We start from the raw sequence: 13,729 nt of genomic DNA, 5'->3' as shown, positions 1-13,729 counted from the left end.
ACACACACACACACACACACACACACACACACACACACACACACACACACACACTCTCTCTTTCTCTCTTTTTTTTTTGTTTGTTTGTTTTTGTTTGTTTTCATCCTTTATTTCAGTAAGGAGAGCCAAGGGATTGAGGGGAGAGGGCTTAGAGAGAAAATGCAGAGCGCATGTCTCTCTCAATCCTGTATACATGTTTATTTTTATCAGAGATTAAGGGCTGGAGATGATGTTTAGGAATTTCATGAATAAGGGTCCTATTTAACCTTTTCTCACTGATTTCAGTCATTTGTATGAGCCAGAGTCATCCATCTTCATTGTATGTAATCATGACTGAAGCACATATAATATACTTAAAATTTAGATTTTGAATGTTTACTGAGGCCCAGTCATATTTTCACACTAAAACCTTATAACTAAGGCCTAGGGTCTTATATAACCTAATTGATAATTATACCTCACAGGAGAACAGTTTCTCAACCTTAGCACTATTGATGTTTTAGGCTGGGTAGTTCTCTGTCGTGGGGGACTGTCTTGTGCACTCTAGGGTGTTGAGCAGCGTCTCTGTGCTCTGTCCACTAGATGCTAGTAGCAAACCCTTACCCCACCCCGGTCGTGACAATCAGAAGTGTCTTGAAACATTGCCAGATGTCCTCTGGGGAGCAAAATTGCGCCCAGTTGAGACTCACTGCTGTAGAACTCTAAATAGAAATCTAATCCATGAAAAGGCTAACTGTTCTGCCCTCTAAGAATCACTGATATATTTATTATATTCAGTCTGGTCAAAAGCATATGATGTTCCAGTTTTGAAGAATTACTTTTGGTTTTGCCTCAGTCTTTTCAGAAACTTTAAAAAATGTGTTCTGCAAGAGAGGGGGGGATATGGAGATATATGTATACATATAGCTGATTCACTTTGTTATAAAGCAGAAACTAACACAACGTTGTAAAGCAGCTATACTCCAATAAAGATGTTAAAAAAATAATATAAAGAATAAATGAATGGAAATTAGAAAAAAAAAAAGTGTGTTCATGTGATCTTTGCTGCCTAAGTGGCACTACCCCTCTCTTCTTCTTTCTCCAGGGGTTCATTTGAGCATTCAACTTTTTGAAAATAAGAGAAAAGTGGTGGAGTTGAAATTTTTCAGTGCCATGTTCCACATATTTTAAGCTTTAAAAATCATTACTGACAGTAGTTAGGAGAAGAGCAGACTTCTGTTGGGTATTATAGTTAAACTGCATATAGTTTGAATTTGATATAATGTGAAAACTTTTACTCAAAATGCTTCTCATATTTCAGATTCTGTGTTTGATCTATTTAAAGTTTGCCTCTCCTTAATTTAATCTTCTTTTCAGGAGGTCCATGTTCTTATGGGAAATGCTGTGCAGCCCTTGCTGACTTCCGTGGGAGATGCCATAGAGGCCATCATCATCACTATGCATCAAGAAGATTTTGCTGGGTAATGACTTCCAACCAGAGTTTTCACTAAGCTTCAGTACATTTGTTTTTCATTCCCACCTCCACCTCTACTCCCTAAGTCTCTACCAATCTAGAACCTTGTTCCTCTTGTGATGGGATTGGCCTCCATCCTTATCCTACTTTATTCATGGAGCACCATTAGCAGATTAATTTTTTTCAGTTCTTCTTGTCATCTTCTCTCCTGTCATTGAAACATGGAACCATTAACATCTGCGGGACTCAGCTTAGCACTTCAGGACATTTGGTACTATCTCCTCTTTGCAATTATATCTTTTTCCTTACTTCTCACAAATAGGCTGTACTTGAGCCTCTGGTATTGGTATGGTATTCCTTGTATAAAATGTCCTGCCTCTGTCACTCTGCTAGTCCGATTCCCGCTCTGGTTTTGAGGGCAAGGTCCTGCCCAACCCCCTGCAAAGATGATTTTCCTTGTCAGAGTCTTGTGGCAGTCTAATCTGGTCATGTCACTCCTAGCCATAAGCAATTTCGTATTATTCCACAGCTCTTTCATGTGTATACTGCTTATCCATTTCATGTGTGTCTTGAATAAGAATCATAGTTCCTAGCTTACTGTTTACTGAAATCTTTTTAAGTAAAGTAAAATGGTTTTGACTTAGTGTATTAGAAAACTGTGGAGAATTTGAAATAGTTACTTGCACATGCTTAGTGCGATTTTTAAAAAAAATTTAACCATACTCGAGCTAAATATTCATATATTAGTGTAGATATGTTTTTTATTCCTAGTTCATAGTTACTATTTTTTAACTGCCCTGTTTCTTTATGTTCATGTTGTTTAATCGTGTATCTACTTTATTAAATTTCTAGCCACTAGTCTAGCTGTTTGTAGAAAAATTATGTGATTATTACACTGTATTTTAATTTTTCAAATCATTTATTATTTTCATTTACAAAGTATCTTTTGAAAGGTGAAAAGGTCAGTCTCTATTTTTAATAATGGTATGAAGCACAGGAGGGTAAAGTGGATTCTACACAAAAATGCTGTAGTATTTGGAGCCAGGAATATAAAACTGCTGATTACCAGTATTTGGGAGGAAATGAATTTTGTTCAGAAATGATCTGAAATGTCCCAGTTAGACCAATCATCAATGCCTCTGAAAAGGAAGCAAAACTGGAGTAATTTTTGAAGGCTTGTTCTAATAAGAGTGGTCAGGTGCTTACTTGAGTAACTGTATTGATGAGCCACAGCAGATAACACATTAGACATTAAAAGTTGGTTTCCCAAGTAGATATGCTTTTATTAGTTTGCTTAAATAGTAGTGAGCCAGATTGGTTCTTTAACTGATAGGTTGCCACAGGTATGCAGCATTATTTTAAGATGTATAACATTGTCCTCAATTTTTTTCCCCAAATGGCCGTTAATGGCTCCATTTCAGCTCACTCTCTCTGTACAGCAGACATTTGAGGTTCCACTGAAAGTTATTTTTCATACATGGCCGTACAGGAGTGTGGAGCATTCATGGCAGGAATTTTCCCACTTTCTAGAACCTTGTTATTAGTAATTCTGTCATGTCATTTCATATATGTATGGCTTATATGAAATATAAGATGACATTGGATGAAACTATTCAGCAAGTGGAATCACTTTTATAGTAGGGCCATCTTCCGGGATCACACTTGGAAAAATAATAATGAATACCTGCCCCTTCAAGCCCTTCACACCTTTTCACGGTAAAAGGAATAAATCAGGTTTACCTTCTGGGCCAACCTTATTTGTAGTATGATTACAGAATCCCCTGCTAATTAAAAAGTAATCCTCAACACAGTTTCCTGGTATTTTAAATGTATTTAGTGGGAGCTGTATGTTTCTTTCCAAATTAGATAAAGCTTAAATTGTAAATGTCTGACATAGTACATTGATTGAAATTCTGTTATTTAATGTAAAATGACTCGTGTCTTGATATCAGCTTTGAATGGGAGAGGGAAGTCAGTAACAGTAGGAGGACCCTAGATCCTTGAAGTGCTGGATGAGCGCCTCTGAGGAGGGGAGAACACCCACTGACCCCGGAACAACTGGTGCCGCTTCTCAGGCGTGTGTTTGTTTAGTCCTTCTGCCTTCTGCCTCTGTATGCGGGCTCTCATTACAAAGACCGTGACATTTCTGCTCACTTTATCAGTTGAGAACCTCTTACTAAAAGGTTTGACGTAACTAGGAAAATTGAGCTTTAGCAATTGCCAAGCAAGGTTTATATTCTAGTAAATTTAAGTCAAACTTCTAATCCATGCTGAGAATTGATAATACATATTTCAGAATTTTTCTAATAGATCATTTTATTTTACTTACATTAACACATGCTTACAGAACCTGGTCTAGTATATCATTTTCTAATCCTCAAGGAAATCATATCACCTAACCGGATTAGAATTCTTGAAACAATCCTCCAGAGTAGTACCAAGATAATGACAGTGCTTTTGATAAAGCATAAGATTAGAAAGAGATTGGTTCCCTTTTTTTTTTTTTAACCTAGCCTTTTGGACTGACAAAACCTGAATAAAGATAGGCCATGATGGTCTGAATCTGGCAAAATCAAACCCCACGTGAAGATTGCCATCTCTTACTAAGGCTGTCCCTGTACTCTATACCAAGCAGCATTCTACCCTATGATATTGCAAACAGCAGTGTTCCACCATGCCCCCTCAATGGCCTTGCCATAGTTAGGACATTCTTTCTTACACCCGAACAAAGTCTCTTCCTGCTGGAACATAGCATGCTTTCTCTATTTCTATCTGCTCTCTGGATGTGGAAGACCTTTGGTTAGCATCCCATTTATTATAATAACCATTGCTGTATTTTAAAATAATTAAGTCCACCTCATTCTCTTGCTCTAGGCATTTGAATCATATCTGTTGTTCTTCCCTAGACCATTGCCAATTTCTCTGCATCATTCTCAGAGTATGATTTATTTTTTGAAAAAAAGATTCAGCATTATATAGCCAGTGATCTCACTGGCCCGCTAATTAATATCAGGTGATTTCTAATTTTGGCATAACTCTTCTTTCTTATAAATATTGCACATTCTTTTCATATATTCTTTAAAGAGCAATTATAAACACTTATAAATTATAAATAGTATTTCATGGAGCATCAGCTGGCATCATCTGTTGATCCAAATTAAAGCCTTTCCAAACATCATCTGGGAGGAAAAAATTGCATACCATGTGTATTGTTACATAACCAGTTCCACAGTCAGAATTCTACTATTGGACTGATTGGATTAAATAGCACAAGAGCAGAGATATCTTTGCCAAGAATCTGTTTGGGGAAGGCAGCATTTTCTGTTGCCACCAAGTGTAAAATCCTATTTCAGTATCTAATACTGATTTATTCACTAACAGGCAAACCACGTGAGTGGATGGAAAGTCGTAAAGCTGGAAGAGACCTTGAAAGGTCAGAGTGCATAAGGCACTTCTGCGAATCATCCAAGACAGATGGTTGTCTGTTTCATTTTTAATAGTCTTTTGGTAAATGGATTCCAAGATTCTTTCAGTCATCTTCCTAGCATCCTAAAACAGTCTTTAGAATATAATCTAAACATTGTTTTATGCTCTTTAACTTTTAGCAAAAATAAACAATGCCTGTCCTACCAATTTTTTAAAGTAAAAAATTGCTTAGGAGTGAAATAGCAGGCAGCGTGGGGAGACAAATATCAAATAGTGCCTTTTAGTGTACTGGCTGATTTTTTCTTTTGCAGATCATTACCCAGTTCAGGAAAGCCTGATGTTCCCTGTTCTCTCTACATGAAGGAGCTTCAAGGTTTTATCGCCAGAGTTATGAGTGACTACTTTAAACACTTTGAATGCTTGGATTTTGTCTTTGACAACACTGAAGCTATTGCCCAAAGAGCCATTGAACTCTTTATCCGAAATGCCAGTCTCATAAGACCTCTTGGTGAAGGTGGGAAAATGCGTCTTGCTGCTGATTTTGCGCAGGTAAATTGATGCATAGCTACGAAAGGGAAAATGTTTCAGCCTCAGTATTATCCATTAAATAAAAGACCATCTATGGTCTTCAGTTTTTTAACTGAAGACAGTTTTTAATGTGAAAAAAGGAAAGAATTTAAAGATACTTTCATACCAGCTTTTTTTACTTTGTCTTTAACAAAAGGATCATCAGTCATCTTTGATATTTCAAGGTTAAGCTAAGTAGTTTGTCCCCCAGTAGAGCAGCATTTCCCATTTTTACATAACATGGGGCTTTCTCACTATTTTATTATCCCACCAGGTCAGTACTGATAAGAATAATTGATTAACCTTGTTGGAAAATAATATAGACAATGAAATTTATCCTTCAAACAGTAGAAAAGGGCTGTCTGTTGTCACGTAAAGAGAAAGATCTCTGACACATGCATGGTTCTCCAGGGCGGTGTTCTAATTCATTTAGAAGCACAGAGGACCAGGTGAATTATTTGATCCCCCTCTGTTAAATAAGAGTACCTTTCTTGTGCATGGCCACCTTGAAGTCATTCCACACTATCTGATGTGAATGAGGTAGAGTCACATTAAAATAGCAGAACCATAATCAGCTCTTATAGAAAGGTTTTTTTCTTTGTCCTTTAGACAGACTTTTTAAAGAGCCTTATAAATATAGTATCAGAGGCAGAGAAAAAACACCTCATACATCCACTTTCATTAAAAAAAGATTCAGAAACAATTCGTATTTACATAGCACGTCAAAGGTGAACTTATTTTTTAAGCCTTTGAAAGCTATTACCTTTACTAGTCTAAATAGTTTTTCGAATGGATTATTCCTAGCGGTGTGCCAGATCCTTCCTGTTTAGAAAGAGAGACAAATTGTAATGTCCCTCTTTATTCCTGTGTGTATCTGGGAGCAAGTCTTGGTTCATTATTCCTACTCCGAGGAAAGGATGTGGCGGGCTGCTTGTACCAGGCGGTGGTTGTAGACGCGCCCTCATACCTGACAGTTACAATAAGGAACAGGTACATATCATAATGTTTCAAGAGCCAGGCTCTTTGCATATTAACTGGTCTCGAATTAGTCATTTTCATCCCCAAATGATATGCCTGACACCACTAGGTCAGAGTAAAGAGCCTTCCTTTGTGAAATATGCCCTTAGTAACCTCAGCATGAAAATTGAAAGTAAATGCTACCATTCGTGTGGCTCCTTTTACCCTTCCCGTTTTTATCAACTTAATTCTCAGGCACCTGTATGTTCTGTTGTTACCGGTAAATTCTGTATATTGTCGTACTTGTCCCTTTCTGGGATTACTGAAAGGCTGCTTATCAAAGTGAAAACACAGTGATGTACCAAGACCTGCTCTTACTTGTTAAAAATACTGTGAGCTGAACTCAAATGGGTGTCTGTTCTTCTTTCCCCCTTTCCTCCTTCATTTTGTTTTTCTTTTCCTATCCTCTTCTTTCCCTGGACTCTCCCTCCCCCACCCGTTTATTTGCATTCTGCTCCAGCTGGTTCTTGAGTCACTTTCCTGGAGGCAGCACTTCAAGTCCAATTAGAGTGGCAGCCAAGCAGGAGATGGCCAAAATGAGAGTGCTGTGGGAAGAAGGCTTTTTGTTTTTGTTTTTATTTTAATGCTATGTGACCTTGTGAGTTTTGAAAGCCGGAGAGCATTGTCCTGTGACCCTTGCTACCACAGCTGGCACCTGTTCAAATTGCGTAGCATCCAGGGGCAGGGTTGAGCTCCCACCTTCCTTAAAACTGCACAGTCAGAATTTTATTTGGCATTCCTTCTTTCTGAAGACATGTTGCCTATAAACCAAACCTTTCCCCAGGTCCCTTCCGTTAAGATAAATGAAACTCATCAATCATTATTACTAACTTATGCTCCAGGGCAGCCTCTGTTTTCCATTTCTTACTCGATGTTAAGAAATATACTTTCCAGGCCGGCAGTGACACTGGTTGCTGCAGCCTCCGTGGGGCTGATTCCTTGGTTCACTTCGGGATAGTGTCCCTGTTTCAGAACCTCGTGCCACTCACTCTGTGGCTGCTTCCCTGGCCCTGTGGGTCGTGGGTGCAGGAAAGACAGGTGCCAGCACTTCTGAAGTCAGTCATGGTTGTGACCAGTAGCTTTGGCAAGTATTATCCAGCTGTTATATCTTCCCCCCATATTTTAAAAACATTAAAGTGAATTGAGGGCTTTTGTTTCATTTGATGTGGTTTCTTCCCACAACTGCAGTTATGTGGCATTGTACCTCGGGTTTCGTACTTGGTTGCATTTTTCTGGGGTGAATCAAAACCCTGAGATGGCATTGCCCTGACTTTTATATTCACGACGGGCATCACCTGGGACTAGAAAGCCTTTTGGCTGCCTCATTACTGAAAGTTCTACCGATTTGTATTCAAAATTAAAGCCATTGAGGCCATTGGAATCAAGACCACACAAATCCTCTGTGGGTTTGAAAAGAGTTCTTGTGATAAAAGTGCCTGCTTTTCTGGCATAAATAACAGAAAGAGAAAGAGCTCAGAAGATTCCAGTAGGGTAGGTTTGGGAATACTGATTATTTGGCATAAAGTCCAGTTGCAAAGACAGATAATGTTATGTTTTAAAGATTTCTGTAGGAATCCTAACTTCTCCCCACTGGCGGCATTGCACAGGTGAAAGAGTATGTATTTGCAGGGAGCCATCTGGGGGGGCTCACAACGAGGGAGGTGCCCGACGCACACCCCCTAGGAATCAGGTCACGGGCATGAGGCGCTTTCCTCCTGGTAATTAATTCCCTACTGTGACCACATGGTCTCTGTGTTTACACTAATCACACAGCGCTTGTAAAGTACTAAGCTGGTCCAAGGCCACTGGGGTTCTGCTGATTCAGAATCTCTCTGGGGACTTGTCCATACTGCCCTCTGAACCACACATTCCCCTCTGCCCCTCAACTATGTTTCTTTCCTGAGGGAAAGGACGGCTTTTGACATTGGCATTAAATCATTTACTCAGTGACACTCTGAGCAGTTTCTCTTTATTTCTGGTGCCCTTTAAATACTATACATTTATATCTATTTTGCTTTTTGCCTGGAAATATAAATTTAGGGAAGAACCCCAGATAATCAAGATTCTAATTCCTATTGCCTTTTCTCCTGAACAGTATCAGGGCAGGAATGCCCTGGGAGTATCCATAGATGCCCTGTGGTTAACCAAATGTCTGCGGTGGGCACGGAGCAGCTATGTAATTAGTTCACCACGCCTGCAGCTGACACTGTTCGTCCCTCCAAACAGGGGAGCTGGAGAGAGGCGGTTGCAGATGCCATTTTTGTATCCACAGCTAATTGCAGAGTCACCTCCTCTAAAAGGAACATTCCTGCCCTTCAGAAACATGGCCTTTATTGTTTAATGGAACCCTGGCAGAAGAAGATGGTTTTTAGTACCCTAGAGGTCCTTGATGGATGAAAAATTTATTTTGAACATTTAACGTTTTGAAATTGTCCTATGGCATAGAAATCTGCAGTCATCATAGGTGACCCAGCCATTCGAGGTCATATTCTCTCATACCGTAATTTTTTCCTAGCCACTTACTTGTTTTAACATTCAATCTTGCTCAAGTGCTAAGGCAAAGGTTGTTTGGTTTAATCTTTGAAAATGATGAAGCCCACTAGGGTAACTGAAAAAAAATTGACAAAAACATTTCATGAAAAATACTTCATACTTTCAGTGTGTAAGAAACCATTATATGCACACATGCACAGACACACACACAAATACTTTGCGCTGACTATAAAATAAATGCCACATTCTGTAGGAAACCAGAAACTCCCATTGAGTGAATAAACAGGTCCCAAGGAACAGCCCCATCACTCAGTGTCTTCGAGAACACTAGGTCAAGGCCGCTCTCTTTTGCATTGTTGGCAAGAGTCTGACTTTTCTTCCTCAGATTTCTCTTTTTATTTACTTATTCTTTTGTATTTTAGAGAGTTTGCTAATCATGTGAGGTTGGTTTCCCTCTAGAACCTACAGGGTATATACTGTGTCTTCTGTATGCTAGGAGAGAAATTCACCAGTCACGACTCACCCTTGAGACATCTGAAGAAAGCAAGCTGCCCTGCAATTCTCCCCGACACTCAGTTCGTACATTTGCTTTCACACTTGTCATTTCTCTTAATAGTAATCAGTATGTGTGTATGTGTGTCTATGTATACACACACATACCTCTCTTAAAATTTAGATGAATAAAAATTACATTGTTTAAATAAATATTTATTCCCTTCTTTGATAAATTTGAGAGAGCTCCTCAGAGGCAAGACCATCTAATTCATCTTCTCATCCCCGTGTCTAGCTTGGTGCCTGGAGTCAAAAATGTTTCTCAAATGAGTGAGTGATTAGGTCTCCATGGTCTTCCAACGTCAAGGAGATTTGAACACTTTTTCAGAAAGATGGCCAGCAAGACAGAAACCCCATTTTTCTTTCATATGTTTTTCCTGAAGAAAGATGTTGATTTACCAGGGAGCAGCCTTTTCTCAGTCATTTTCTAAATTATTCTTTACTAGGGTCCTGTTTATAGCAAGTATAGAGAGATGGTTTATCATCTGAGTACCACATATGCAAAAATTTTGCATATGCGCTTGGTGGATAAAGAACAGGTAGCCTAAAACTCAATTAATGACAAAATTTCCAGTCAAAGGAGGAAAATAAAGAGAAGTGAAAGTAGTAGTTGCTAAGTTCTTCAGTCAGGAAACAAATTAATTCACTAACGTTTAAAAGGGGAAAGTTTTTAAAATACTGATAATAAGTGCTGACATTTAACAAGCACTTACTATATGCTGTGTGCATAGTGCTTTGTGAAATTATCTATTTTACTTGCATAATTTTACGATAGGCATTACCTTCATTTGAAAGATGAGGAAGTTGGAACGTAAAGAGGTTAAGTCCAGGGCCACACAACTAGTCGTTGTAGAGCAGAAATTCTGACACAAGTGCGCTGCCTCCAGAGTCAGTGCTTTTAACCTCCTGAGCCAGCCTGGTGAAAACGGACATCATTTATGTTAATGTACAAAGGCTCGTGATGTCTGCTTAAAGTATAGCCACAGAGGCAGGCTTGAAAACCTTCCTTTTTCTGATTTTTCAGTGGAGAAAAACAATCTAAACTTTCTCCTCTTACATAACAAAAAATGCTTTTCTCTTCTTGAAGGAATTATGCCTCTTTAGTAAATAAATGCAGAAGTTATCTAAGCTCTTGCCTTTTAATAAATTTGACTTTCAAAACCTGCCTCACAGTGAAGATAAAATTTAAGTTTACTGCAAGCTACAACCTTCTGTGATCCAAGTGTGTCCCCAGTTCACTTCAAGATTCTGATGTAAAAAGCTGGGGATATCTTTTAATATTTCAGATGGAGTTGGCTGTGGGTCCGTTCTGCAGAAGAGTATCTGATTTAGGAAAGTCCTATCGAATGCTGAGATCATTCAGGTGAGACGTAATTCTGTTTTCGCTGTTAATATAGCCATATCCTGTTAGCAGATAAATCCTCCCCTGTTCATGTCCATCTGTATGAAATTGCCATTATTCAACCATTTTGTGATGTACAGCAGTGGCATTTGAAAGTTATTCTTCAAACCATAAATTTATATAGTGCTATATGCGATGACTAGTGTATGTATGTATGTCTGTGTATGTGTTAGTTTTGAGTTGCAGTTCATAAGATCTGGTAAATTTTTTATTATGCTCTTTCTAGGGGGATTTATTTATTTTTTACTCTCCATTCTTACAGAAATATATTGAGTAGTAATACAAGGCAGTTCATAATTTATAGATGTCTTTTTCTGAAAGTATTACTGGTTCATTTATCATTTCCAATCCAGTTTACTTCTAAAAAGGTCATAAGTTGTATTCCCTAACAAAACTATTAGAGTATTAGAAGAACTGAGTTTAGCGGTGAAATGCAGGGAATGACTGTAAATGTAGTAGATAATTTAGGCTAAAGATGGCTAATGCAATTGAGCACAAAATTTGGGATTGAGCTTACTTGAAACCAGTTCAAAAAGAAAAACAATGAGTTAATTCAAACTCATAATCTAAGAATATACCAATTGAACAGGAAAATCATTTTCAGTGCTGAATGCTTAGATAGACCTTTTACCAACCCAGATTTTAAAGACTTGAATAGCTTAATGACTAGGTCTTAAGTATCAGATTTTAGAAGATAAAAAGATGTTGTTCGTACGGCTGTTTATTCAGTAAGCCAAACTTTTTCACATCGTGGCACACATAGAAAATATATACATATAAAACGATGACCAACCCTGAGGGCCAAGGGGATCAACATAATACTTATGACCATTTTCTGACCACAGCATACCAGATGGGAAACCTTGATATCAGCTCTCCATAATATCCAAAAGCATAATGGTTTTTGAATCTTTCTTTATAAAGATAGGTTAAGAGAGTCCAGGCATGTGGCTTTCTATAAACGGACTCAGTACCAGAAACTAGAGTAATCAATAAGCAGTATGTTCTTTAAAAGATTACTTCACTCTCTTGTGTCATCCAGGCTTTTGGTAGAAAATTCAAGTGTAATGAACCCAAGGTTTTTGATTGAAAGGGAAGGCTTATCCTTTACTTTGCCTGTGAGTAATTGGCAGTGATTTTTTTTAATGGCAACACAAGAGCCTGAAATATTTTTCTCAGATGCCCATCTGAGTTGGATTTCAAAAAAACTTAAAGTGGGATCACAAGTGTTTTCAGCTACCTTCTTTGGATTAGCTCAGACCTTTTATAAAGTATTTAAATATTTTGGAAGCCTTAGGGTTTGGCACTACCAAATATGGACAAGTCGAAAGATTAAGAGATACTGAGTACCCGATCCACCAGTCATCTGTATGTACCATAAAAATAACCTTAGTAAAACTCCTGTAAAATCACTTACTTTGAGTATGATGGTAACACGGCAATCCCGGTTGCCCTGAGTAACAGAATCTTAGCATGTTGAGGGATATCAACCAATTAGGTATTTTAAAAGGCATGGGAAAAGCTGTGATTAGGGATTTGCTATTTTAAGATTAGACTATTATTTTTGATAGTGCTGGCTCCCATGTTTAGTTGTTTATTCCACATGTATGTATTAAAATAGTGCTTATCTTATTTGCTGAGGCAAGACGGCCTTTATCCAAGTGCTTTTAAAGTTGTGTCACAGTATGGCGATACACATTCTAAGGTTTCACATAAGAACAGTTCTGTTTTAATTCATTTAAGATTTTCTGTCAACCCTCCCAGTTTTCACATGAAAGAAGGACTCTTTAAAGGAGCGTTTATAGTTTGAATAGTAGTGACACCTTCTAGTATCTATTTATGGAATAAAAAATTAATGATTGGTTAGTGTATAATTTTTTTAAATCCTATGGGGTTTTTTTTTTGGTTTTTTTTCGCGTTACGCGGGCCTCTCACTGTTGTGGCCTCTCCCTTGCGGAGCACAGGCTCCGGACGCGCAGGCTCAGCGGCCATGGCTCACAGGCCCAGCTGCTTCGCAGCATGTGGGATCTTCCCGGACCGGGGCACGAACCCGTGTCCTCTGCATTGGCAGGCGGACTCTCAACCACTGCGCCACCAGGGAGGCGCAAAATCCTATGTTTTTTATAGCTTGTCTCATGGGGCAATGGTCAATCTAGATGTGTTTCCGAAGTTTGACCCTGACTCACATTAAGAGAGATTTTATGTTACCATCTGGCATATACTTGCATGCAAGTACACTCAAACCCAGGCACACACACACGCACACACACGTGTGCCATGAAACAGTAGTTACTCTCACTTCATGTGATATTCTGTGACATTTTTCATTTGGTTGGTTATTTTAACCCATTTAATTGGTTTCATGACCCACTAATGTTTTGCATCCCATGGTTTCTCACCTTTTTCACAGGGCCCTCTATTGTTGAACTTCAGCTGCTCTAGTGATAGGAGCTGAGTTTTGTCCCTTTCTCCATCTATAAAGATTTATGCCCTTTTCTCCTGGGATTCTGGTAGCCCTGAGCTTCCTCCAGCACACCCCTCAGCTCCTAAGGCCTTGGCACATACGTAATAAGAGTAATTGTACTTTGCCTATGAAGACTTCTCCATATCTTGAATTCAGTGAAAAATTCTAACAGAGATTTATATCTATCAGTATATTCCTAAAGATATATTGAATGTACAGAAATCTCTCAGATTGATTCTAGAGCTTTCTCAGTTGTTTGAGAGGTCTTGGACACCATATGATAAAGATTTTAAGATTAAGTGGATCAGGAAATAAAATGAAAGCGTAGTATATTCTGGGGTTCAAATCTAGCCCT

General features: G+C 38.5%; 1 protein-coding gene across 3 annotated transcripts in view; it reads left to right on the top strand.

Moving 5' to 3' along the window:
- COG5 (component of oligomeric golgi complex 5) overlaps positions 1 to 13,729 on the top strand; it is a 275,728-nt gene that overhangs the window by 245,805 nt on the left and 16,194 nt on the right. For all 3 annotated transcript variants that reach the window (XM_027123902.1, XM_027123901.1, XM_027123903.1), the window contains exons 17-19: positions 1,357 to 1,460; positions 5,191 to 5,428; positions 10,795 to 10,871. In XM_027123902.1, the coding sequence (XP_026979703.1) occupies positions 1,357 to 1,460; positions 5,191 to 5,428; positions 10,795 to 10,871 (419 nt within the window). The remainder of the gene's footprint in view (positions 1 to 1,356; positions 1,461 to 5,190; positions 5,429 to 10,794; positions 10,872 to 13,729) is intronic.

This window comes from Aethalodelphis obliquidens, unplaced genomic scaffold (assembly GCF_003676395.1).
Source record: "Aethalodelphis obliquidens isolate GAN/ISIS:26980383/991018 unplaced genomic scaffold, ASM367639v1 scaffold27, whole genome shotgun sequence".
In the NCBI taxonomy this organism is placed as follows: Eukaryota; Metazoa; Chordata; class Mammalia; order Artiodactyla; family Delphinidae; genus Aethalodelphis; species Aethalodelphis obliquidens.
The sequence above is the reverse complement of the archived record's forward strand: the minus strand, read 5'-3'. Positions and strand labels throughout refer to the sequence as shown.